Genomic DNA, 27557 nt, shown 5'->3' with positions numbered 1-27557 from the left:
TATCTAACTCAGCTCCGGCCTCCTGCCGTCTGAGGTCTCAACCCCTGCATTACCTGAACCTGAAATAAGCATTCCCCAAACGTGGGGTGAGATCTCTAAACCAGAAATTTCAGTAAGACAAGGGGTCCTCAAGGATCTTCCACCCCAAGCTCACTTACATGTGCAATATAAGTTCTAAAAGGAGTAATATCAACATCAGTTCCAAAACTATGCAGTGCAACAGATATTTATGCCATGTGTGTTTATCACTATTCTACTGGCCAGAGAAATGCAGGAATACGTCTATACCTACATGTAGTACAAGGAACACCGCTTGCACCTCACCCACAGCCTCATCATCTTGTATGTACCACATACTCAGGCTTACCGTATAGGTGGAACACCACATGCATATCATAAAGGCACTAGCATATAACAGCTCAATAGCATTTCCAAAACATCAAAAGCATGTAACACAGCATGCATATAACCATACCCCCATGGGACATGGTGGAACCACAACATGGCTAAACCGAGAACACGAAAGCTTACCTTGCAAGCTAGCTATCCAAGCCAAGAGTCCACAATCTCAAAGCCCAAACACGGCAGTATCACAATCTGTTATGAACCAATAATACATCATTAATTAAACTCTACAAGCATACACTTAAAGACAACGTCTTTCCTTTACGGTTTACGTCTTAAGGCTTCTAACAAAGCCACAAGCCCTTAATCACATGATTCTGACTTAGTTCATTAATTACAGAAGCTCAACTTCATCAATCTAGGGTCCACAAACCCCCAGCCTACTGTACACAGCACAGCTACTGTTCTACGAAATTCCAGAATATCCGGATATTCCTCGGGGGCATATCTGGATATCCAATATCTGGATATCTCACTGTACATATCCGGATATCCAGATTTCCATATCCGGATATTTCACGATCAGATATCTGGATATTTCACGACAGAATGCAGTTTCTGCATTTCGTGAAGATATCCTTCAAAGGTTCCATTTTTACCGATTACAGAAGACTAAACATGCATTTCTAGGTGTGTTTGACATTACCCAACGTTAGATTATCATCTTTTAACCATTACATGCATCAAGGTTCCATTTTTAAGCATAAAAACTCAAGTTCAAGTGTGATGATCATACCACAAGCTCAAAACAGCAAAGGTAGATGCTCTTGGAGCTCACTAGACAACTCCAAGGTTCTGACTATGAAGAGGAACGAAAATGACAACACAGGCTTGGACCTTTCTACACAAAGGAAGCTTCTTGAAGCTTCACAAGCCAAGAACAAGGTGGCTCTCAACCCAAACTCCAACTCAGCACACTCACTGACTACAAACAGTGGCTAAAGCCTCAAGATATGCACCCTCACACCCTCACAATGATGATTCCCAAGTGTTTACAAGAAGAAAAGAGAAGGATCAATGCAAAAGGTATCAACTTTGCTCAAGAGAAGGTGAAGAAGACCAATTGAACAGTGTTTGAAGACCCTCAGCCGCCCAAAGTCATGTAGGAAAAGAGACTCTAGGGTTTTGTGCCCAAAGAATGAGTATATATAGCCACTTAAACATAAAACACACAGTATTAACTTTAATTGCTACGCTTAGAATTTAAATCCCAAACTTTGGAATCTTAACCTACTCGATTTTACAAGAATTATCATATTTTTATTATATTTTTCAGAGCACCTTTCCGGTACGCGCTTTTCATAGCCAGTATCAGTTTCTAGCACCAGTTCTCATTATTTTGACTTGAAAATCATTTTACAAGTCCTACATATTATTCTAGTAATTATCATGCACTTATTATAATTTTCCGGGATACTTTTTTGATACACATTTATACCGACTAGCAGAACCGGTAGCTGCACTTTTCTTCCGAAAAACGACTTTCAGCATTCTTAATCACTTATCATAATTATTAAAGCCTCTTAATAATTATTAGGGTCTATTATGGAATCATTTCTTAATTTAACATAATTAATTAATAATTTCCTTAATTAACGGTGCGAGTTCTTACAAACACCATATTGCAACATACCGTATGTGAAAACACCGTCTCATTCTATGCATAAGAAAACACCGTTTTATCCTTACACAAGGAAACACTATCTTGTGTAGCGCGTGCGCACACATACACACAAACATATAACTGTTCATATCCACATACCATATGAAAGAACCACCATCCCTTGGAGTTTGGTGGAACAAACAGGGAATTAACCCCAAGGACCGAAAGCTTACCTTGCAAGCAATGTCCTCCAACAAATCTCGTGTCCACAGAGTCACAGTTGCGATCTCTTACAAGGTCACAACCTAGTTCCAAGATGTGAATACAATTAGTACATAACTAATCTATCATATTCAATTGCCAATACTACACATACGAGACACCTACACTTGATTTTGAGTCCAATTTATCAAAGTGTTCTAGATGATGATTTCATAATTTTTTCTTTTAGGGGAACCAATCCCAAGTATGTTTAAGAAAGGAACTCACCTATAGATCACTCTCCAACTACTCGTACCATTAAATTTTTGAAATTGACATATAGTAAAAAGAAGCATAATTTTCTATAGTGAGCTAAACGGTGATTTCTTTTTTTGTCTTTCATGAAGAAGCAATCCTAAGCATATTTAACAAAGGAAGCTATATCCAAATCATTCTCTAACTATCCATACAATCAAATCCTAATTATACATACCTAAATTCATGCATTTTGTCCAAAATCACAAGAGGGGGTTAGGGCATTTGCCTTAGGAGCCTTAATCTACTAGATGGAAGACAACCAAGCTTCCAATCCAAGAAATGCACCTCCCACAAGCACAAATCCGAAAATGGGTCCTTAAAAATGCGTTTCACTCACTCCCAAATCCACAATGGAAAAAGATGAACGAATGTGTGAGATGAGAGGATTTGTGGTTGGTTGCCTTTGTTTCTCAATGGAATGTTGAAGCAAAATGGAAGAGAAGAGAGAAAATCTCCTTTTAGTGGAGAGGAAGCATCTCGTGGATGAAAGGAATAATGATAGAGAGTTTGAGTGCTTTTAGTACTTAAGTGATTCAGATAACCCCAATGGGTATAAGCTTATCTATCGTGCTCACTTAACTCTCATTCTAACCCTATAAGTATGAGCTAAACTATTTAGAGGTTGGGTTTTGATAGTACTCGAACCTCAAGTATTATTTGGATGGATGATTTTTGTTTTTAAAGTTTTGTTTTTAGATTATTCATAGCTATTTTTATTGTTTAAGGTTGTTGTAGCTTGGCCACCTATTTGTGGCTTTCAGAGGAGTCATTTGCTAAGAAGAAAATTCTCTTGACCAAGCCTTGGACATGTGGGATTGAGTGAGAAATCAATCAATGATTCTCACTTCAGAAATAAGGGAGTTCATCGTGTAACATAAGGATCTGTGCTTCATGGTTCCAAGTCATACTTTCATAGGCAGCTAAGTGGTTAACTGGAAATTGTTGAAGAAGCAACTTGATAATCTTTTCATCTTATTAAATACTGAGGGGAAGCGAAACCAAAATCCAATTTGTTTTATTCTATTTTTATTCAACACTTGTTTCTGTTTCCTCTATTTTTTTTTTGGTAATTTATGTTTCCTCTGTTTAACTACATTCTTATTTCTCTGTTTTAGACTTTACATAAAAATTTTACATTTGAAAAGAAACAAATTCTCAAGTTAAGTTTTATTTAGTTCATTTTCTACATTAATTAAATTTTGATTTAACCATAAAATCTTTCAAAAACATTATCACTCACACTTAGTTTAGATTATTAGTCCGTCTTAGTTTTATTTTTATTTTATTTTAGTTTATGTAATAGCAATTGCATTAGTTTCACAAAGTCAAAAAATGCCAAGATCCTTGGGGGAACGATAAATTGGTTTTAATACGATCTATATTACTTGTTGTTGCATATACTTGCACACTACTTGCATAACTGTTAGCAAGACAACAAATTTGATTTCTAATTCTTCACAATTTTTTTTCCAAAACACTTGAGAATTTCCAAATTCGATACATGTAGCTCCAAATATGGTCGAATTTTTGAAGCAGGGTCAGATTCTGCAACAACACCGCCTTAAAGATTTTGAGCTCAATTTACAGCTCCTTAATTACTAAATCATAATTCGACCTCCACATGAAAGTCGTAGGTATACTTCTAGGCTTTTCAAAACACTCATATATTCAAATCCAAGGTCTATAACTCAAGATATGGGGAAAAAAACTGTATTCAAGAAGAAAAAATAGTATTATGGTTGTTTCTACATTTTTCCTTCAGCAACACTCGTTTATTCACTCTTTCCTCAAAGAAAACATATCAACTCCACTATTCAACCACCAAACACAAAAGCCCTCTTTCAAGCATACGAACCCTAAACCAAGAAGCACAAATCTCTATGAAATTCCAAAGAGAATCAAGAAATTCAAGTTTTCTCACCTCAATCACCCATGGCAAGTAGAAAGTGATATTTCTAGGCTTCAAAGTGAATAATCTTCCTTTTTCCTCAACCCTAGGAAGCATCCAAAGTTGCTCTATGGAGGAAGTGGGCTTTACTCCTTGGTTTCATGCTTTAACAGAATGGTCTTGGATGATGGAAGTTGAAGAAATCATGGTGGTTGATGATTTTCCTTAGCTTGTTGCATAACACAAGCATGAGACGAAGAAGAAAGGCCCACGACCATGGTGAAGTGAGAATAAGAGAGAAGTGTTGCGAGGCATTTGAAAAACAATGAGAAAGAGAGGAGAGAGAGTGTGTGTGTGTGTTGTTTTAAAAGAAAAGAAACTTTTATGGTAATGTTTACTTTTCAACTCTCTTAATGGTAATCTTCTCATTTAATCCACACACAGATCCACTAATTATTAGTTTTAGACTCACCAAAATTATAGGAAATGGTTTCATTAAATATTTCTAAGTTTGGGAAATTTTTTGCTTAATTGCATTTTTATCCCAAAACTTTTTACTATTTGCACTTTTATCCCGAAAAGGGATTTAATTCAATAATTGGATTTTTCATCTAATTAATCCCTTTTAATTTGACTCCTTAGCTTCATGGGCTAATGGGCTTATGTGGAGTGTATCACATATAATTAAGTCTATGTCCGGACAGTTTTTACTAAATTACCATTTTGCTCCCTATAATAAGTATTTTTACTTAAATAACCCTCTAATTATGCATCAATCTCCAATTAATGTAGTTTAATTATTTGAGTTATTATAACAACCAACTTAACAATAATTCATTGGAACTTACCGCAAATTATTGAAAATTTCAAGATTTAAACCTTAACCAAATAATGGGTCCAAGGGTGGTTCGTTTAACAAACTTCCACCAATATCAAGACATTTTTGCCAAATATACAAATCCCACATCAATTTCATGATAAACACCCACAATCCAAAAATCCCAAATTCATGAAACCCTTAGTTCATAAACTTTCAAGAAACATTAAAGAAAGTCATGTGTTCTTTCCTTTATTCTTTTAGAGCACCAAGGAGGATGAAGCTTCAAGCTTCAATGGAGGAAAACCTCCCATTTTCCTTCATTGAAAGTGGCACATAATTCAAGGGAGAAGGGTTGAGTTTTTCTTCTTTGGTTTTGGGATTACCAAAGATGGTTAAGAGAGGAAGATGAAGTTTGGTGGTGGTTTCTTTCTTTGGTTAAGTGTAGGAATGGAGGAGAGCAAAAGGAAAAGCTTCTTCACTTGCAATGGTGGAGGCATGAAAATGAGAGGAAGATAATGAGCTTCATGATGGGAAAGAGGGAAAAGTAAGGAGAGAGAAAATACGTCCTTTTTTAACCCTAAAATATCTTAAGTGAGAAAAGACTGTTTTGCCCATCTTATTTTCCTTTCTTACATCTAGTAACTTAAGTCACTTAAGATGAGATTTTTTATCCAATTGAGTTTAGGTAAGATGTATCATACTTAAATAATTTTTAGGGTCTTACCTATTTTGCCTAATTGCAAATTTATCTCAAAACTTTCAATATTTGAACTTTTGCCTCAAAAAGTGACTTAGTTTAAAATTAGACTTTTCATCTAATTTTATCCCCTTAATTGCTCATTAATCCCCAAGTGCCTAATTCAATTACTCGAGTTATTATATTGGACAAGTGACCTCCAGTCATTTTCTTAATTTATTGACAATGGATTTTTCAAAGAACCAATTCAACCCGAATGCTTAATTTGATAGATGAAAATTTAATTATTTGTTAATAGAATGAGAGGCAATGATATTTGAACTCCAGACCGCTTGATTGCTTTGTAGTTTTATTGACAAATTATACTTGGCCGTTAGTTTGAGGATGATCCACTAGGGTAAAATTGTGTTTGATGTGTTGGATCAACCATTAACTTTGTAACTTTTTGACGTTCAACTAGGTGCCATTATCAGTGATATCAATAGTCGAGATTCTAAACTAGCAAATTATGTGTTGGTAAGTGACCTGTTGAATTTTTGTTGATGTGGAGGATTGCTAGCGCTTTTGCCTTAATCCAATTAGGGGCCGTTTGGTAACGACATTTGGTAGGATTCCCGGGAAACTAAACTTTTTTAATTTTTAAATTTTCAGATATTATTGTAAACTGAATGTAAAAATCATATTTTTGAAAATTGAGATTCCCGGCTAAATAAAAATTTCTCCTCTAATATTGAGGAATAACGGGGTCCTCCTTCATGTCAAGGACCGCAAAATCCATTGGATGTGTAGAGTTGCTTATCATCACATTTTCAACAACATCAACTGATATTTTCATGACTTGACTAGAAATTGATGGATATTTTCATTAACTGGTCCCAATTTTTTTACAAGTATATATAATTTTTTTCTTCATAATAAATTTCTTTTATAAATTTTTTTATCGATGATAATTACATTTGTAAAAAGTAATGTTATAAAAAAACAATTAATCTTTTCCAACAAGACTGTTTTATTTAGTATTTTTTCCCCACATTATTATTATTATTATTTTTTTTGGTATCCTCTTTCCCCACATTATTATTTTTACAACTCATCACTCTATTACCACCATTTAGTGTTTTTCAATGATATTCAATCATACAATTGCATCCTTAAATTCTTACTAAACACAATTTTTTTCTTTTTTTTTCATTGATATATATAACATTTAAGCAGTGTTTAAAAATCCGGCCCAACCATCGACCTGGCCTAGGTCAGGGGTCATGGGTTCAACCGGGTACATTAAAAAAAATTAAATATATATTTTATATGAAAAATTCAAAAAAAGCAAACCACCAATCACTAAAGATTCAAAATGTACTTAACATAATTCAATCAATCACATATACAAATCAATATTCACAAGCTAATCAAACTATCAAAGTATAAAACACATATTCCAATGTAGTTAATGAAAAGTTATATCATTAAACTCAGGCCCTTCTTGTTTTTCTCATGCACCTAGAATAGTATGTGAAAGGAGATCCCTTACCCAATAGATAGTAGTGGAGGAAAGGCGGCGACACGACAAATTAATGGTGGAGAAAGAAGAATCAGCATGGCGGAGAAAATCACCGGAGCAGGAAGACTAAGTCAGAGAGAGAGAGAAGATCGGAAGAGAAGAAGAAGAACGATTCAGATTTCATATATATCTAGTTCTAAATTTAGGTAGCAACCAGTTTTTTTTTTTTTTTTTTTTGTTTACAAATTAAATGACATCATTTTTTAAATAGAAAAAATGCAGTGACCCCTTTGACCCCTCTAACTCGGGAGTCAAGGGTTCAACCGGAAGGTTTCGGAAGTTAGAGGAGTCAACGTGCAAGTAGGGTCTAACTACTAACTCGAACTCTCAGTGACCCAGAGGGGTCGACCTCGGAATGAGGGAGGGTTTTAAAACACTGCATTTAAATAGTATATCACACGTTTTGGTAGTAGTCACGTGGCACACTTTCCTCTACTTTATAATTAAAATTTTCACTCTCACATAGGTCCTCTTTGCCAATGAAAAATATCAATTAATTGTAAGAATTAATTAATTTTCTATTCTAATTCATTAGATTCATTACCTCTTTTAATATATTTGATGTCATTTGAAAACAATCAAGATTTTCAAATCCACTATAATAACGCAACATTATGAATCTCATAAATGTTTAACAGATGCCCCATTTATAGAGTTGACATTTTCCAATGTAACAAATTAATTGCCTCATTTAAAATATTAAATGCCATTAAAAAAACATTTATCTCAGTCATTTAGTCATTTACAAACTTTCATGAGTTTCATTTTAGTCATTTAATTTTAAAATATTAAATAATGCATCGCGATAATAATATTCTATTTATGCGAAAGCTATTTTTACTTTTAATTAAAGATTTTTTAAAATTATTTTCCTCTATAGATTTCATTCTATATTTATGAGTTCATTTAGATTTTTATACAAATTTATATCCAAGTCAATAATTAAAATAGTTATTGTCTTTTTTATTGTCTCTATCAATTTTTTATATAATGATGATATATTTTTATACAAACTTTAACTTTTTGAGTCGACTATGGACTAATTCAGAATATAGGACAATCAAAAATAAAAATATTTAAATTTTTCCCAAAAATAATATACGAGGATAGAACCAAATTGAATAGTGACCTCTTTGTGACATTGAATAGTGAACTCTTTGTAACTTTATTTCCTTTAGTTTAGGTACGCACTATAAGAGAACGTTTGGTATCAGAGATAATTTTTTTGTTCTGGAAAAAAAAAATTTCTGATAATATAGTGGAAAATAATTTAGCTCTGAAAAATAACGAAAAGTTGTTTGGTAGGTCAAAATTTTACCGAGAAAATATGCTTAATTTTAATGATGATGCGTTTGGTTGATTGTAAAATATAGATGAAAAAATTAATATAAATTACAAATTATCAATTTTCATACCTGAATTCATTACAAGAAGAATCATATGGCAGAAAATAGCCAGAAATAGGTGTAGAATCAACTCGCAGAAATGCTCGGGAAGGGCTCTTTAGCAGTGCCGGAAGCGACGAGAAAACTGTTTCTCTTCTTAGTAAAGACGAGGGGTTCGCGATTAGCAAGATCGGCTTCGATAGAACTGATCAGGGCTCTGTAGACTTCACTGTACTTTCTCCGGCTAGGAAGCCGCCTTTGGTGTCCATGGATATGGATGTCATTTTACCGATGAAAGCGATTCAAAGCCTGAAAGATGCGCTGTACACATGAAAAAATAAATACCATAGATTGGGGGAGATAGTTTTTTTCCACTTCTTAGTGCAAATGGGGATTAATGAGATATATTTTTTGCTTGCAATAAATCATGATAGCTTATACCAAACACTGAAAAAAAAAACATTCTCCACTCTACTTCCCCATCATTCTACACAAAATCTCGTCTAAGAAGCAACAAAGTTAACTCAGAATATGACAGAGACAAGGCGCTACGTTTATTGAGAAAGCGACCTATTCATTTTTGTGATGAAAAACAATTTCTGCAATAAATCACAAAAATGTTTTACAAAAAAAATTATTTACATTCATATTATTTATTTATATTCATAATACAACATTAATTCTTTTATAAAAATTAATTTCAAATAAAATATTTGTATAATCATTGTCCATTTTCGTTTCACAGTTATGTTAAGAATTTATAATTATAATTTTTTAAAAAATATATGTAATTATCTTCATGTTTTCTTCATAACAAATTTCTTTTCTAACAATTGTTATTGATGATAATTAAGTTTGTAAAAAGTGATTTGATAAAAAAAATTGAGATAATAATTTTTATTTTCTCATATCATGAATTTCATTATGTTCTTCAAGATGGTGATTACACTCTCTATGGTGATGATTTTCTCATTTTACGACCTTCGGTATTTCATTTTGGATTTACTTTTACGATATTAAATACTAATAAATTTGGGGAAATGATTTTTTTTTTTTGGTAGTCTGCAAGGTAACAAACACCCGCAGAGATCAACTCACAGCAAATCTATGAATCCATAAAACAGAAGAAAAATCAGCCAAATACAACGGCCAAACACCAGCAGGTGGAAAGGGGAAAATACACAAATTGTTATCTAGATGATGATCTAAAGGGTATTTAAACAACCAATCCGCACATGCATTAGTCTCTCTGTATGAATGAATTAGTCTAACTTTCCAGTCTTTTTGTAACCATGTTCGAATGCGAGTCACTAGATGAGACTCTCGAACTGGTCCTCCATTATTGGTGAGCAAAGTGATAACAGAACTTGAATCACTTTTGAAAAGAATACGTCTCCAACCACTATCCCAAGCAAACTCCAAACCTTTGAGGACTCTCCATAACTCAGCTACAAAAGCTGTACAGTTGCCTATATGATACGCAAAGCCTTGTCGCCAATGACCGGTATTATTTCTTAAAATCCCACCACAAGCAGATCCTCTAGAACCTCTTCTAGCTGCCCCATCTGTATTGACTTTTATGCAGCCTTCATCTGGAGGAATCCATCTTATCAAATTGCACGATTTCTCCCTTATAGGATTCATATTCGGCTTATTTAACCAAGCAAGAGAATACTTAGCAGTTTTCTGTTCAATAGCTTGATATTTATGGGCTAGTCTATCTACCTGATTACCGTGAACAATACTATTTCTCCAATACCAAGCACACCAAACTGTTATTGCAAAAACAAAGTTCCAGGGTGAATTGAAACAAGTATAAGCATCATACTTCATATTCAATAACAACCAGTCATCCAGATCCAAATTGAAAAAATTATTAACCAAATATGGACCCAACAGCTTCTTCCAGACTTCTCTGATTTGAACACAATCTCTAATCATATGAATTAAAGATTCATCTTCAAGATGGCAAAAGGGATAGGTGGGTGGGGCTAAATTCATCTTAGCTAACCAGGTCCTTGTTGGAAGAGGATGGTGAGCTATTTTGCAGAGCAGGAGACTGATTCATCCCTCTGAGTTAAGATTTCTTCCTGGTTCATTAAAACATTGTATATGTTCTTGACTGTAGCTCCTTTTGGATCATTCAAATACCAATGTAATCTGTCCTCTCCATTAGACTAATGAGGAGGAAGAATACTCATAATCCTTTGAATTATCACAGAAGGAAGTAAGCTAGCAAGAGTCTCAACATCCCAATCACCTTCTTCAGAAATGTAATCCCACACTTTCTTTCCAATATCTTCTTGAGAAATTGGAACTAAAGCTCTATTAGCTAAAATGTCTTCATGATCTAACCACTTATCCTCCCAAAATCTGATCATATTCTCATCTCCTACATCCTAGATTAGCTTATCTTTCAACCTGTGCCAAATTTCACAAAGGTATTTCTAGAGGTGAGAATTACCATCTTTCCAGCAACAAACATAGCGACCATCTACCATTTTGCCATATTTAGCCTTAAGAACTTGAACCCACAATTAATCAGGATTGTTAAGGAAAGACCAAAGAAGTTTTTTCAAAAAAGCCTCATTCATAGTTGAAAGCTTTCTCAAACCCAACCCTATTCTTTTAACAATTTATAATTATTTATTAAGGATAATATATAATTATAATTATAACTTTTAGAAAAATATATGTATCATTTTAAACTATGTATAATTATATCATTTTCAGTAAAAAAAAAGATTATGATAAGAGAAAGTGAAAAAATAAAATAAAAAATAAAATAAAATATGAAAACATTTTTTCGTAACTTTTAACCCATTAAATTTTCTCTCGCTTTAAACAAGTACCGTTGAATTGAATTGACGTTGATTGACCACCCACTCCATTTCCTTTTCCACACCCTATATAATATGCAACAACATGACCCAGAGGACGGACAAACTAAAACAACTCCTGAATATTGTAGGTAGCAAATATCTATAGAAAATATGGTAGTGAAGGTGTTTGGCCCAACCTATGCTTCCCCAAAACGGGTTATGGTGTGTCTGATTGAGAAGGGAATTGAGTTTGAAACGGTACCTGTTGATATCTTCAAGGGGGAACACAAAGATCCTGAGTTCCTCAAGTTGCAGGTTCAGTCTCTTTTTTTTTTTCTTTCTTTTTTTCACTTGTTCTTTTGCTTTACAACACTTCTTACCTCACTGGGTTTGTAGATTTTTATTTTTATTTTATTTTATTTTCATTGCATACCTGTTTCTCATAAATCTACAGCCTTTTGGAGCGCTTCCAGTTATTCAAGATGGTGATTATACTCTCTATGGTTAGCCACTTAGCCCCTTTACTATTTTTTTCAATTTGTTTTATCTTGTGCCATGTACTTAAGGATTTGTGATTTGGATTTTTCTCCTTTTATGTCATCCACCTTGCAGAGAGACCTTATTGATATGGGTGTTTCAAACTTTAGATCGAGATGTGAGATTGAGTTGTGGGGTGTTTCAAACTTTAGACCTTACTGATATGACTGTTCATGCTTGCCTTGCATCTTTGCCTTCCCTAATCATCATTCCTGTGTTTTATAAAGAGGCAGAGAGGATTATAATTAAGTTACTCCATTTCTTTAGATTGTCCTTTTTTTTTGTCAAAAGAAAAAAGGTTTTTGATAGAATTTATTGGCGTGATTGAATCAATAGCACTCCTCCTTCAACCCAGACTAGTGAGGGTGGGGAGGTAATCTTTTTACGTAGTCTCACCCTTATATATTTGCAAAGAGATTTTTTTCGCGATTCAAATCCATACAGCAAAATCACTTCTCGTTAAACCCGAATTAGTGATAGTAATGGTGAGGGCAATCCTGGTAAGTAGCCTTATCTTTACATATTTGAAAATAAGTTATTTTCCGAATTTAAACCCTGGATCTTTCGGTCACAAAGGAGTAACTTTACTAGTGTTGAGTCTCGCCCTCAATGTGAAAGATTGAGGGCTAACTTTCCCAAATTTCATTTCTTTTATTTTTTTGCTAATGTAGAATAATATGTTAATTCTAATACACTGGTGTTAAACCATATCTGCAGAATCTCGTGCAATAATCAGATACTATGCAGAAAAGTATAAATCCCAAGGGACTGACTTGTTGGGGAAAACAATAGAAGAAAGGGGTCTTGTGGAACAATGGCTTGAAGTTGAAGCACATAGCTTTCACCCGCCAATCCTCAACTTAGTTATGAATGTTCTGTTTGCCCCATTAATGGGTGTTCCTTCAGACCAAAAAGTGATTGAAGAGAGTGATGAAAAGCTTGGGAAGGTGCTGGATATTTATGAGGAGAGGCTATCAAAGACCAAGTACTTAGCAGGTGATTTCTTCAGCCTTGCTGATCTTAGCCATCTCTCATTTGGTCATTATTTGGTGAATCAAACTGGAAGAGGGAATATGGTAAGAGAGAGGAAACATGTGAGTGCTTGGTGGGATGATATTAGTAGCAGACCATCTTGGAAGAAGGTTCTACAGCTATACAAATACCCTGTCTAGCTGCTTAATTAGTTCCACTTGTGCTTGACATTCCAACCACCCCAAGAAGAGATTTGCTTTGAGGGAAGTGCCTTATGTGTTATATTTTACCTTGTTGAGAATAAAATAGAGTCCATCTGCATGATAGGGAACTCTGGTTTGTTTTTGAATTTGGTACTTTCATCTTCTTGAAGAACAGCTTTGTAAAATTTGTCATATAAGATCTGCTAGTTATATTTTAAATATATTGTTAGTTCATTTTGATTGAATTTAACTTATTATTTGTTTAGCTTGCTTGCTCTACTCGATGATATGTTATAACTCTAACATATCATATGTATTGTGTTAATTCTCGTCTTTGGATGATTATTATTTTTCTTTGAAAATAATTAATTTTATATTTCATTATTGATTTTAATAAAAATAAAAATTAAAAAAATATTAATGCATCCGAAGACTTATGATGTTAGATTATATGATTCGTCATCTCTAATATTATATGCATTGTAACGGTTTTTATATGTCCATATTATCTTATACTCTATATAATGTAGATTTATTTCTAAACGAAAAATGTTTTTAGAAATTTTTTATATTAAAAAATTAGCCTTTTAATTATTTAATAAATTTTATCCCAAATTTGTAATCCGTGCTCTGATTTACGTCGGTTTTTGTTTAGTTCGTCTTTTGGAAAGTTCTATATTTCATAAGTGTCTTCAGTCTTCACACTATCATGGTATATTAGTCTCTATATAAATGGATTTAGTTTCAAAATAAAATATTTTTCAAAATTTCTTATAAATAAAGTTATCTTCAATTATTTAATATCATTTTAAAACTTTTAATCCATGCAACAATTTACAAATTTATTTTTATCATTGACAATTTAAGTGTTGTATATTCTATAAGGATATATGTATAATAATGCTATCTTGGACCCTGTGGGTTTATTATTTTGAAAATAAGTCTTTTAACATTTTTAAATCTAAAATTAACTAATCGACAAATATTTGTAAAAGAATAAGGTAACTTCGAGTTTCTCATTATACTTAGACAGTGTTTGGTTCGGGACATATGAAAATAATCTCATCTAAGTGTAAGTGGGTTTCTTAAAACACCACATTTGGTTGAGGACAACGTTCGTCTTATCCATCATTCCTCCTTGCCTAGCTATCGTGATCAAAGTGAAAAATGGATGAAAATCACAGATTCTCTTGCCTCTCCCACCATGGTATTGCGGAGAAATCCGTTTTGATGGAAAGTGAAGATGAAAAATAAGACAAGTTTACCCCTGTTTATCCCAACTGTACCCCAAATTCGAACACCAGTCTGGCTTCGATTCTTGGACCGAACATCCCTATCGCGTTCCATATTTGTTCTGTTGTGCTGCTCTGAAACCCAAACCTCACTATGACTGAGGAAACCCAGATGATTGTGTTCGGTTATCAGGTAATGATAACATTTGTGTTTTTTGGAATCAAGTTTAGTCTGTAGTTATTATGGAAAAGCGTCTAAAAGTTTGTTGTCTTTCGTAGCACGTTCCTTTTGTTTAGCTAGTGAAAGAAGAGAATATGTTATATTGAACCGGATCTAGCGCGAAGTACAAGCTGCTGGTTTGAAGACCAGCGCCCGATTTGTTTTCGTTCATACAAGGGATCCTCTTATTTTCGTCACAATATTCTGGTAAGACTATACATAGCATTTGGAGTCATCGTCTCTGTTTAAGAGTGGTTGGTACTTGCAAACATGATTTGTTACAGTGGCTACACACCATTGCCTTATCATACGATTCCATCAGATTTAGTTTGTATTTGGTTGAGCTTGTTAAATAATTTCTATTTTTTTATTTATTTATGTTGGTACATGTATGTGGCAAACGGTTCAGAAAGGGGAGTTTTCATATTTATTTTGCATAGCTTTGATATTTGTATTACTATATTTTTTCCTCTCTTTAGTCCCTCAATTTGTATATTTTTTTGGGTTCCTGGATATGAAAGGTATTGCTAATGTTGATACGAAATGTGTTGTTTTCTTGGGTTCCTCTCTTTAGTACCTGTAACGTGAGTTTTGTTTTGCCCTCTTTAGGAATGTGTTGGTTGATGTTATTAAGCAAGTATTTGTGAGCTTCATTGCTCAACTTGTTCCCATTTTGTTATGTTGTGTGCCTGCATGTAGGAGTTATGTATGGTGTAGGTGTAGTGATGTTGAATTTAGTGGAAGTTATTGTTGCTGAAGTCGCTGCTAAAATTTGGATTTTGCCTTGATACCTTAACTTTTCTTTTCATTATGATTTTCAGAAAGAAGTATTATTTTTTAATTGAGCTTTATACGGAAGATCCTGTTAAATTAAAAGCCCTGGCCTCGATCTCAATCTCCTCCTAACATAACATTTGAAAAAAACTATTGCAGTGATATCTTGCATTAAGCACAAAATCCAAAATCAGAAACCATTAAAGGAATTTCCTACATTCCACTCCTTATATTGCATATTTGATATCAGATTGGCATCGATACTGAACATACATCATGTCAAAACTTGAAAGGAGCAGTGTTGACAAAATTACTAGGCATTGCAATAGTTTAAAGAGAGAGTCAACAAATAAAATCCTCCAACATACACAATTGGATATGATGAACAAAAAGCTGACACCCCCCAACCTACTCAAACCTTAAAAAGAAGTGATTTTTTTAGTTCATCACTGAATAGGTTCTTTTGTCAACAAGTTCCCTTGTTGGCCCATAATTAAGGAGCTGGTTTCTGTTTTCTACAATGGTTTTAAAAAATATAATTTAACTTTTTTTTTGTTATGATTTTGTAATGCATTTGTTTGCTTCAGTTGGTGTTGTGTTATTGTCCTTCAACTGAGAGCATCGACAAATTGGTGTCTTGCTTTCAACACCAAGCAGATGGTAGCAATAGAAGAATGTCAATTATGGATGAGCTAGACAAATATGATGAACTGACCGTGCCTCAGAGGGTTCATGTAGGTGTGATACTGGGCAAGGACAGTAGTATGACTGATATTTTCATGCAAAGTAGTGAGGTAAATAGAAGGTGCCTGGTTGCTGGGTTGTTGGCAAATTTCGAACAATAATTATACCTTCAAAGTGATAGCTTGTCAATGGAGGCCTAACTACTGCCATTCTGTTTATGTGTGACTGTGGTACTCACATTTTTTGGTACTTGTTGTGCTACTGCCTTACTGTTAATGGTTTAGCACTATGATTTTTTGGATGATGTATATACCACTATGTTGTAATTTTTGGTTATAGACCAGCTATAGGGTCAGCAGACAAGCATAGTTAATGCTGTCTCAATAGTGCTAATTGTTCATGTAGGTGTATCGTCATGTATGTTAGAAACAGATTTAAGAGGGAGTTTTTTTGCAAGTGTACTGTCATTATAATGCACCTGGTTTCTGATTTTAATTATTAGTAGTTTTCTGTATCTTGTAATTTTGTGCCTAATGCTGCTTCTCATGGGAATGATAACTACTGTATTCATAAAGCATATTGGAACATATTGGCAGTACTGATACTGAGAAGAATTGTACTATAACCATTAATTCTCTATATACAACACATTTTTATTTGTCTGATCAATAGGTTGTCAAGAAGGTATCAATCTAAAACATATTGGAACACCGTGCGGCAAAAGGCTTGATCCTCAAAGCATGTCATGGAATTTTATGGTCTCAATTAAATATATAACTTAAACGAAGCCAGAGGCTTGCAACAAGAGTTATTATTCATTCTCACACTAAAAAGTCTTGCATAGGCGAAGATAACTTAGTCCAACACCATTTTTTTAATTAAAAAAAGTTAGTCCAAATTGTTGAGCGAGAATAAAGAGTTTGAGTGATTTTCTTACAGGTGTGAACATCCGTACTGTGGTAAGAAGCATGAATTATTCAAGATCCGTGCTAATCATTACATATCAAATATAGGATATTATTTTTCCTTGCAGATCTCTAGTATTTACATTTCCCTAGTATTACAAAATTTCATCCGAACCAAACACTACCTAACGGATATCTAGGAACTGAAATTCCCTGTCAAGCCTAGAATAATTTTTTATAAATGAATTTTTTAAATAATTGTGTTTAATTTAGTTCATTTGACTTTATTTTTATTTTAAGGAATAAAATAAATATTTCGGAATTAATCAATAGCTTACCGACTAATTTTATAATAACCAATTTATGAATATACAAGGACTTAATGAGATTATGTTTCCACTGTTTTTTATTCATAATTAAATTTCTAAGCAGATTAATACTTTTCAAATACTAATTTTCAAATTAACTAATTTAAATAAAATTATTGAAAATCCTATTAAGATATTTTTTTTTTTAATTTCAGTTATAAATGAAATTTGGACAATCATGATTTGATCCTAACTCTTGTATTTAGTTCAAGATCTAAACATCACAGGGAATTATTAAATTTTTTTCTTCTTATTTCTCAACTTAAAAGGCTCTTAAGATTACCTTTCACACCAAGCTTTTTATATACAAAGCAAAAGCAAATTAGAAAACCATCAAAAGGTCTGCATCTTGCAGATATGCTCTATTTTAAGTCTCAAGCAGGAAATAGATAAGCAGCTAGACAGGGTATTTGTATAGCTGTAGAACCTTCTTCCAAGATGGTCTGCTACTAATATCATCCCACCAAGCACTCACATGCTTCCTCTCACTTACCAAATTCCCTCTCCCAGTTTGATTCACCAAATAATGACCAATTGGGAGATGGCTAAGATCAGCAAGGCTGAAGAAATCACCAGCTAAGTACTTGGTCTTTGATAGCCTCTCCTCATAAATATCCAGCACCTTGCCAAGCTTTTCATCACTCTCTTCAATCACTTTTTGGTCTGAAGGAACACCCAATAATGGGGCAAACAGAACATTCATAACTAAGTTGAAGAATGGTGGGTGAAAGTTCTGGGATTCCACTTCAAGCCATTGTTCCACAAGACCCCTTTCTTCTATTGTCTTCCCCAACAGGTCTGTCCCTTGGTCTTTATACTTTTCTGCATAGTATCTGATTATTGCACGAGATTCTGCAGAAATGGTTTAGAATCAGTGTATTAGACTAAATAAATTATTCTACATTACTATTTATTACATTAGCAAATAGGAAAGAAATAAAATTTTGGAAACTAGGCCTTCAATTAAATTGTGCCAATAAATTGTATCAAACACTTTTTTATTTTATAAACGATCCATTAAAGGGATTAACTTAACTATAACCATCTTTGCTTCGTTATAAACCACAGGAATCACGATTAGGAAAGGAAAAGATGCAGGGCATGTATGAACAGTTCAAACCTCATAACTCAATCTAAAATGTTGATCTATAAAGTATGAAACACCCATATCAGTAAGCTGTAAGGTCTCACAAGGTGACTGATATAAAAGGAGAAATATCAAAATCACCAATCCTTGACTACATGCCAAAAAGTTTCAGAAAATAGTAAAGGGTCTAAGTGGCTAACCATAGAGAGTATAATCACCATCTTGAATAACAGGAAGCACTCCAAAAGGCTGCATATTTATGAGAAACAGGTACATGAAAAACAATATCAAAACCCAGCAAGGCAAACAGTGTGGTAAAGTAAAAGATCAAATGGAAATATTTCTTTTTTTTTAAAAAAAAAAAAAAATGAACCTGCAAATTGAGAAACTCAGGATCCTTATGCTCTCCTTTGAAGATATCAACAGGGACTGTTTCAAACTCAATTTCCTTCTCAATCAAACACACAAGGACCCTTTTTGGGGAGGCATAGGTTGGACCATACACCTTCACTACCATGTTTTTTCTGTCCCAAGTTTGAGGCAACTTGGTGGTTTGTGTCTCAATTAAGTTGCTGTTCTTATCCTGCAGTTCTTGTAGAGGAAAAGGATAGTTCCAAACAAGGTCATGATTCAATCAGCACGAATTCAATTCTTTAAACAATTATCTAGAGGGAGAAAATATTATTTAACTAGGATATGCTAGTGCTACCTTGAGTGTCACAAACTGCGAAGCATCAATCCCTAAAATACTCAAATGTGGGGATAAGCTACTCTCTTTTTTTCTTGTTACACATAAAGGGGCATAGTGCCACAACTAATGACGGAGCGGCGTTGGTGTCTGCAGGTAATTTGGCACTAATTAATTTAGTCACATTTTAAATGTAGTTAAATAAATGCAGCAAATTACATTTTAAATTTTTAAAAAATTAGCCACATTTTGGACGTAACTATATAACTGTAGATATCTTGGAACCGACTAAATCTTTTGACACTAGCTAAAATGCTTTGCTGGCTCCGCCACGGCCCACAACAACAAAGAAAAAAACAATTACAAAACAACTCACTAATATATTTTTTTGAACACAAGAACTCACTAATATTGAACCCCAACTAGTCAGGGTCTCTTACAAAAGAATTACTAGCATAATCCTGTAAATCCAACAACAGCAGCTTCTATGGCTTAACAGAGGGGGAAGAGATGCAGCAGATACATTGTGGCTTGGCTAATGCATTTTTTCTCTGAACAAGTATTTTTCTCTCTGTTAGCAAATGAAAATTTAGCTTACAAATTCTTGTCTAGATGTGCTCGAATCCTAATTAATTGGGGCAGTTTTTGAGCTTCATTATCAAAGGAGGTAAGCAAGTTAATAGTTTGAGATGAGTCGCTCTCAACTATAACTGTAGAAAGACTAAGGTGCCAAGCATATTCTAACCCATGGAGGATTACTTAGAGTTCTGCTTGTAGAGGAGAACGAAAACTCAGAAAAGCTTGAAATCCACCAACCCAATCTCCAACAGAATTTCGAATAAGGCCTCCACAAGCTTCCTTGTTAAAAGACATTGCCCCATCAACATTAATTTTCATCCAACCATGTTGAGGACGAACCCAATGTGAAATTGAGTTAGTCTAGTTGCAAAGGATATCTTTGCTCAGAGTTCTTCGGGAAGCCATATTTATATCATCAATAGCCTTTTGGATCAAACTCACTTCGTTGTCAAGTCTTTGAAAATCACTTTCATGGATGTCTTTTGTAACACCCTGTTTGCAGCCGATTTGTTAACATACATATAGTTACAAAACTTGTCATAATTAATTATTTTAGCGGAAGACTTAACGTAAAAGTATCACCATTACCTCGAGTAACAAAGTGACTTAACTTTTTCCTTTTAATTTATCTTTACGTATCCCTGTGCATATTTTTTTTTTCAATATAACAAAATCTATACAGTCCCGTACCTGCATAGCATCCATACCTAATAAGCCAGTGACCATAATTAATAATCAAATCACTATTCAAATATGGTAATAGATATCATTTCGAACATAGTCTTTACGAATAGCATAACAGCTATAAATTGGACTAATCCAGGGATCAAATCCTACTATCGTACATAACACCTGATAAACAGAAAAGTCCAATCCATATATATACATATATACCATAATATGGCTCTGTGTCACTACGGATATCAACCTACTTAGCAATATACACGCTTATACATAATCCGGTCATCTGTATACAATTATCTATAGGCTACATACATCTCTCAAAATGGGATTCCATACTGTGTATAATAGCCCAACTTAATTAATTAGTAAATCTAGTGTAATTAATTAATTAAACATGTTTTAGTGAGTGAAATTAAGTATAAGGCTTAATTAAATGAATTTGAGTCACTTTGGAGTTAAAAAGTGTACTCAGTGAAAATTAAGGGGTATAAATGGGTACTGGCAAAAGTACCCAAAATATAAAAATAAAAATAGTAATATTCCTAGAATAATATTTCAGAATTTTGGGTAAAGTTTGGTAATTATTGGAGTTGAATAGATAGACGAACCAATACCCACATAAGTCACTTAACCAAGTAAGTGACTTAAAAACACAAAAGAATCCCCATTTTTCCCACCCAGCCCGTCGACGCAGAACAGAAAGGAGAAGAGAAGAGAGGGAGAAGAGAGGGAAGAAGAAAAGGGAAAGAGAGAGAGAGAAAGCAAATCTCAACCAAATCCATCCGTTCAAAGGCCTAAACCACTCCAAATCTCCTCCTCTTTCATAATCCTTGCTTTGTTTTGAGTGGGGAGCATTGTGGAGAGGGATATTGCCTCTAAAAAATTCGGCCATTGGAGAGGTTTTGGAGTTTTGGTGGCTTCTACCTCCATGGGAGCTTGAGGAGCACTCACATCATTGTTGTGTGACCCTTGGTGGTAAGATTCTAACCCTTGAACCTCATGATTCCTTGAAATTTGCATGAGTTCGGGTTTATGAATAGTGTTTTAGGGATTTTGATGAAATGTTGTTAAATTAGCTATGTTCTAGGAAGAATGGAGCTTAGAGCATGTTATGGAAAATGCTAGGAATATCATTTAATCGGTGAAAATGAGCTTAGATAGCTAAATGAGTATACTTGTAAAATGGCAAGAATATGATGCTTGATATTGGATTTCTTGCATTGTTGATGAATGGTATGACTTGGTTGATTGATGATTGTGTCCTAATGATGTCTAGGATTGAGACATTTGGACCGACCGTGAGTGATCAACCGCTTGAACAAGCTATGGAGCTTGGGTAGCTCATTGTAATTGGTAAGCTCATACTTGTGTTGTGTCTTGAATTGAGTAGTTGATGGTTGATTGTGAAATACTCTTGGATGCAATGTGTTGATTGCATTACACTATGTGTAGGTGTTGGTTTTGGAGTAGAGTATTGTTGACATTGGTGGTGAACAAAGGTCGAATTGAAGCTTGAGGTAAGCCTTCGGACCTTGGGTGTAATTCCCTTGATTGTTCCACCAAGCCCTGAAAGGGTAGTGGTAATTATAGTGTATATAAATGCAATGAAATAGTGTAATGCTTTGTTATATGTATGTGTATGCATTTGGTGTGGCATAAGATGGTGTTTCCCTATGTGGTATGTTGCATGACGATGCGTAAATCATACTTGGTAGTTAGCTGGCCAGTAGGACTATTTGCATCTGAGTTTCCTTAGGACAGCTTGAGAGCTCGAGGGAGTTCTCCTGGAGATGTATAGCACTTTGCATAGATATGTATTTACTGCATTATTATTGTTATTGCTATTACACTGATATGGAACTGTGGGGTGGAGAGATGCTCCAAGGACCCCTGGTTTACTGGATATATTCGTATATCTCACCCCGTGTTGTGGGGACCCCCTTTCAGGTAAGGATGCTGCAGGAGCCTCTGGTGGCAAGTGGCCATATCTGGATTATGCATGAAATGTGGCATTTCTTTTGAGTTTATGCATGCCTTTTGTAGTTGACATGTATAGGATTTTATTTTGAAAGCCCATGGTCATTTGTATATCTTGATTCATTGGATGAACTTAGCCTATGCTCATGCCTTTGGTTACACCTTTTGTTGATGGGAGCCAAGGGAATGATCATAGTGTTTTGTAAGCTAAGTTCTACGATTTGTAAAGGATATGTAATGTAAATGATGTCTACTTGAAATTCAATATATGCATGCTTGTTATGTATTAAGTTGTTGAATTGGTTGGGCTGAAAATCAATTAGGTACCCTTTGTTTAAATTGGTAAACGATGAGAAAACAAAGGTCATGCTGCTTAAATTCTAGCTAAATCTCATGAGGAGAGGTTGGATGAGTGCTAGGATTTAGTTTGGGGCATGGATAATTGGGGTTTGTAATGGGGATGCATCTTCCCCTAGGCTTGGACTTGAAAAATGTGGGAATTGGAATTCCCTGGCAGCGCGCTTAAGCGCCCAGGAGCGCGCCCAAGCGCCCTGCTGCCCCTGCGAGTGCCAATGCATTCTGCCTCCTCGCGCTGGAGCGCCCAAGTGGGGGCTTAAGCGCCCAGGATTGCGCGCTGGAGCGCCCTGGCGTGCGCTTAAGCGCCCTTTGCTGCAGAAAGTTGGGATGCTTACTGTCCCCTCGCGTTTTAGCGCCCAGGGTTGCGCGCTTGAGCGCCCTGGTCCGCACTTGAGCGCCCTTAGCCACTGAAGGAGGAGATGCTTCTGTCTCTGCGCGCTAAAACGTCCCAATGGGAGCTGAAGCGCCCAGGATAGCGCGCTTGAGCGCCCTGATGCGCGCTTAAGCGCCCATTCACACTGAAATACCTGATGCTTCCTGCCTCCGTGCGCTTAAGCGCCCAGGTCGGCTTTAGCGCCCGATAGCGCGCGCTTGAGAGCCCGGTAGCGCGCTGAAGCGCGCGGGGCCTGTGACCAACACTCTCTTGTGTTGCTTCAAATTGTCCTAACTTGGGCTACAGTGCTCCGATTTGAGCACGGTTTGAAGCCACAGGTAGCTAATGAAGAAACCTACAATATAGTAGAAGATGTGAACTAAATAAGAAGTAAATTAATGGTTTAAAAATGGAAAATGAACATAATGTTAAGCTTAATTTATCTGTTTCCGCAAGGTAATATGGTTATGATCACGAAAATGGGTATTATAAGTTCGGTACGTTTTAAAATGAAAAATTTATCCGGATTTTTAATTGAACCCATGTGATTGTAACTGCGCTTAATATCATAATGCGATGTTAACAAACCGGTTCTAGAACGGGGCGTTACACTGTGCATATGCATGAACATAACATATCATGCTTAACAAAACATATACTTATATAATGATGCTCCAGAATGCTACACTAGCTATCTGCTCCAGCTAATATCTCTAGCCATCCTGAACTGGTCTCTTGCCCTGTAAGGCCTCTATTGCATCTATAGTACCTGAAATGTAAGTCCCTAGACGGGGTGAGATTAACCATCTTAGTAAACTCTGGGTTTATGGAGTAGTCTTCACCCATGAATTCACTTCCTGCATAAATGTCAGATAATATAGCATAGAAGACATCACATAATCATACACATACATAAGACTTCTGGAACTATACTCCAGGAGCTGTATGAGATCTTAACCTATATCGATACCTATACTCCCAGGGGCTGTATCCCACAGAGAAGATCATAACATATATCTATACTTATACTCTCAGGGGCTACATCCCACAAATAAGATCTTAACATAAACATATACTCCCAGGGGCTATATCCCGCAAAGGAGTCCACACTTGTACTCTCTAAACCTATACGTACTATAACATAACATATTCTCTTATAACCTATCACATAGCAATATATCATATTACTTCATACTATTCCTATCATATCATAACATCATATAACATAACATAAAACTCCCAAATCGCAATTTCTCACTTTGACCAATCTATGAACTCCCAAAGCATGATTTCTCACTTTGACCAGTCCATACTTAATCTCCAAGAACGTAAGTTCTCAAAGGAGTGTTCATTGATCAAGAACCATACATCATAAATACATATCATATCATGTCATATCATAACTATCATATCATATCATATCATAACTGTTTCATATCATATCATATGCATGAGTTACATGAATGCAACTATACTATATATCCACATTTATCACAACATATACCATACGAACTATCATCCAAATGGACTATGGTGGAACAACATACCGGAGAAAACTCCGAAACTAAGAGCTTACCTGAAACTAGCTTTTCTGTAAATCCTGCTCATACGTCACTAAAGTTATCCGTATATCCATAACCGTCAAAATCACCTATTTAAATATGATATTTATGTCAATGCATAATTACTTACACTTGAAGAATCCTCTTATGTACATACCAAATCATGCCAATTCATACTAATTCACAAGTCAATACTCAAACTTAGACATATACTTAAAGTCTTACATATTAACACATTTAACCTAATTCACTTAACCCATAGGTTAACTTAGTTTTTCACATTCACCATACATAACATACACTTAATTTTTCTTGATTTATACAATCAAACACTTAATTGAATTAAAACAATATTTAGATCATAACGATACTGGCAAGGTTACCATGCATTTCATGCATTCCATTCTTCATCAAAGACTACTCAAAACAACTCTTAACTTTATTTTCAATTTTTATACTCAATAAACACATAAAGTGTCAATAACCATTCTATGCTTTCAACTAATGAATCAACTAATTCATTTCATTCTAATACATTTATTTAGCACCAAACATCCTTAAAATATAAGCCAACAAGCTTCCAAGCCCTTTTTCCTCATTATGGCCGAAATAGTAACATAGTTTCAACTTGGATAGTCCGCACCATTTAATTCACAAAAAATCTATTTCATATCCGATTGCCTTGAAATTTTAGTATGTTATACTAGACATGTGCAGATTTAATTTGGAACAAACCACACTCAATTTGGAGTTTTATAATTCCAGATATGAATTTTGCAAAAACAGAGCAGATTTGGCTCTTTAGGTTTCAATGATTTTTTTTAAAAACCCTTTACATTTTTCAATCACTTGAACCTTTAATTCACCATACTATGAATTCAATTTCACATAAACAAATATTCAAACACATAGCCTACTTATATTTACACTCATGGGCCGAAACATGTAGAGTCTAGGAGGTTATTATACAACCTAATTTTTTACCAACAAAATTACCATTTATCATCAAGAACCAACAAACAACAACAACTCTATTCATATAATCTCAATACATATCATTTAATCAATGACATAACATCATAAAAAACAGCTCTAAATCACCATGTTCAGAACTGAAACATAGAAGAAAGAATCAAAAGAAAATAGGTTTATTACCGTAAAACACTTATAGATGACTAGATGATTGATTCTTCAACCAAAAGCCAAGATCATCATTCTTTTTCTCAAGAACACAGCCATGAAGTCACATGAATAAGAGGAGAAAACAAAACACACAAAGCTCCTTTCAAGGATTTGAAACTATAGGTGTACTCACAAAGCTGCAAGGAAGATTTTTCTCTCTAATAGTATTTTGATTTTAATGACTCGAGCAAGTTCTCAAGCTTTCACTCTCTTACCATGTTCACGGTTTTTAGACAAGAAAAAGTGTAGATTTTGGTGTTTTAAAGAAAGGATAGTTAGGGCGTTTGGTAGAGGAGAAATTTTTTTTATCCGAGAATCTCAATTTTCAAAAATATGATTTTTACATTCAGTTTACGATAATATCTGAAAATTAAAAATTTAAAAAAATTCAGTTTTTCAATAATCCCTAATAATCCCGCGTACGTATAATTAACAAGTCATTAGCTTTGATTGGTTCCTTGACTTTGTTGGCTTTTCACTCATCTAATTGGTTCCTTAAAAAGCGAAGGCACCGTGGTTTAGAGAAGAAGACTCCCACTAAGATACATAACCAACTTGGATAAGATGTAATAGCTAAGTCATCCATTTCTATTAGTTTGTTGACTTTTTTTTTGGAAATATTCCAATCGGTTCATTGCTTTGCAACTAATCCGATTCGGGGCGGGTCTAGGATTAAGACTTTAAACTCCTCCCAAAGGTGGTACTGGGGAGATTCGAACACATGCATGCTCTCATCCCCACCTGCTTAGCTCCCATGCGCCAACTGAGCTACCACCATTTGGTATTAGTTTGTTGACTTTTTTTTTTTTTTTTTTGGAGTTACCCAACCCTAATTATCTCTTTGAGACGAGTTGGCTCCCTCCGGTATCCCCACGAGCTTCGACTCTTTGAGCCAGCTATGAGACTAATCCGGAGTACGGGGGAACAGTGATGGCTAAAGGTTCAGTTTAAATTCTTATTGGCTAATATTTCTCTAAGAACTTCAACCTTTAAAAACCAATCCCTCTGGCTTCCTTATGATGACAGCACCATGGAGGTTTAAGGAGGAAGAAATAACGTACTTATACAAAGAAAGACTTAAGTGTCTTATGACATATAATTGTTAACTTTTCCAATTCTTGACTTATAAACATTCTAATTGGTTGTGAATTTACATCACTTTGACTTAATTAATTAAATTATTTCAATCATAATTAAAACAAACTAAGGTCATTTTAAACCCATGAAATTCTCTAAAGAATTTAATTAAATCATCTAAGTCAAGTTTAGACCTTATTTTGTTTAAGGGATAGGATATTGTGACACACAAATAATGTTACGCACAATGTTATGACCACATCTTAACCGTTGATTTCCGCCAATCAACGGTTATAATTTATTGCGAATTAATAATTAATTAATGAGTTTGATTTGAAAAATGATAACCGTTGATTGACGAAAATCAACGGTTAAGATGTGGTCGTAACATTGTGC

General features: G+C 34.6%; 2 protein-coding genes across 8 annotated transcripts; one reads left to right on the top strand and one right to left on the bottom strand.

The window, feature by feature from the left end:
• Positions 1 to 11802: 11802 nt before the first annotated feature.
• LOC133294935 (glutathione S-transferase F9-like) lies at positions 11803 to 13657 on the top strand. The gene is made up of 3 exons (XM_061493703.1): positions 11803 to 12015; positions 12155 to 12203; positions 12955 to 13657. The coding sequence occupies exons 1-3, from the start codon at positions 11872 to 11874 to the stop codon at positions 13407 to 13409; spliced, it is 648 nt and encodes a 215-aa protein (XP_061349687.1). The 5' UTR covers positions 11803 to 11871; the 3' UTR covers positions 13410 to 13657.
• Positions 13658 to 17829: 4172 nt separating this feature from the next.
• On the bottom strand, positions 17830 to 26328 carry LOC133294934 (glutathione S-transferase F9-like). 7 transcript variants are annotated; one of them, XM_061493697.1, is made up of 6 exons: positions 26058 to 26328; positions 24917 to 24991; positions 19392 to 19520; positions 19056 to 19265; positions 18883 to 18931; positions 17830 to 18447 (listed from the first exon to the last, which is right to left on the bottom strand). In XM_061493697.1, the coding sequence occupies exons 4-6, from the start codon at positions 19197 to 19199 to the stop codon at positions 17993 to 17995; spliced, it is 648 nt and encodes a 215-aa protein (XP_061349681.1). In that variant the 5' UTR covers positions 19200 to 19265; positions 19392 to 19520; positions 24917 to 24991; positions 26058 to 26328; the 3' UTR covers positions 17830 to 17992. The 7 variants fall into 7 exon arrangements, with proteins under 7 accessions (XP_061349681.1, XP_061349680.1, XP_061349683.1 ...); XM_061493695.1 differs by having other exon boundaries at positions 17831 to 18447; positions 19056 to 19273; XM_061493696.1 differs by lacking the exon at positions 19392 to 19520 and having other exon boundaries at positions 19056 to 19273.
• Between the last annotated feature and the right edge of the window lie 1229 nt (positions 26329 to 27557).

This window comes from Gastrolobium bilobum, unplaced genomic scaffold, assembly GCF_033153095.1.
Source record: "Gastrolobium bilobum isolate Gb01-03AN ecotype WA unplaced genomic scaffold, APGP_CSIRO_Gbil_v1 utg30710, whole genome shotgun sequence".
NCBI lineage: Eukaryota > Viridiplantae > Streptophyta > Magnoliopsida > Fabales > Fabaceae > Gastrolobium > Gastrolobium bilobum.
This window is presented reverse-complemented; position numbering and strand designations above follow the sequence as displayed.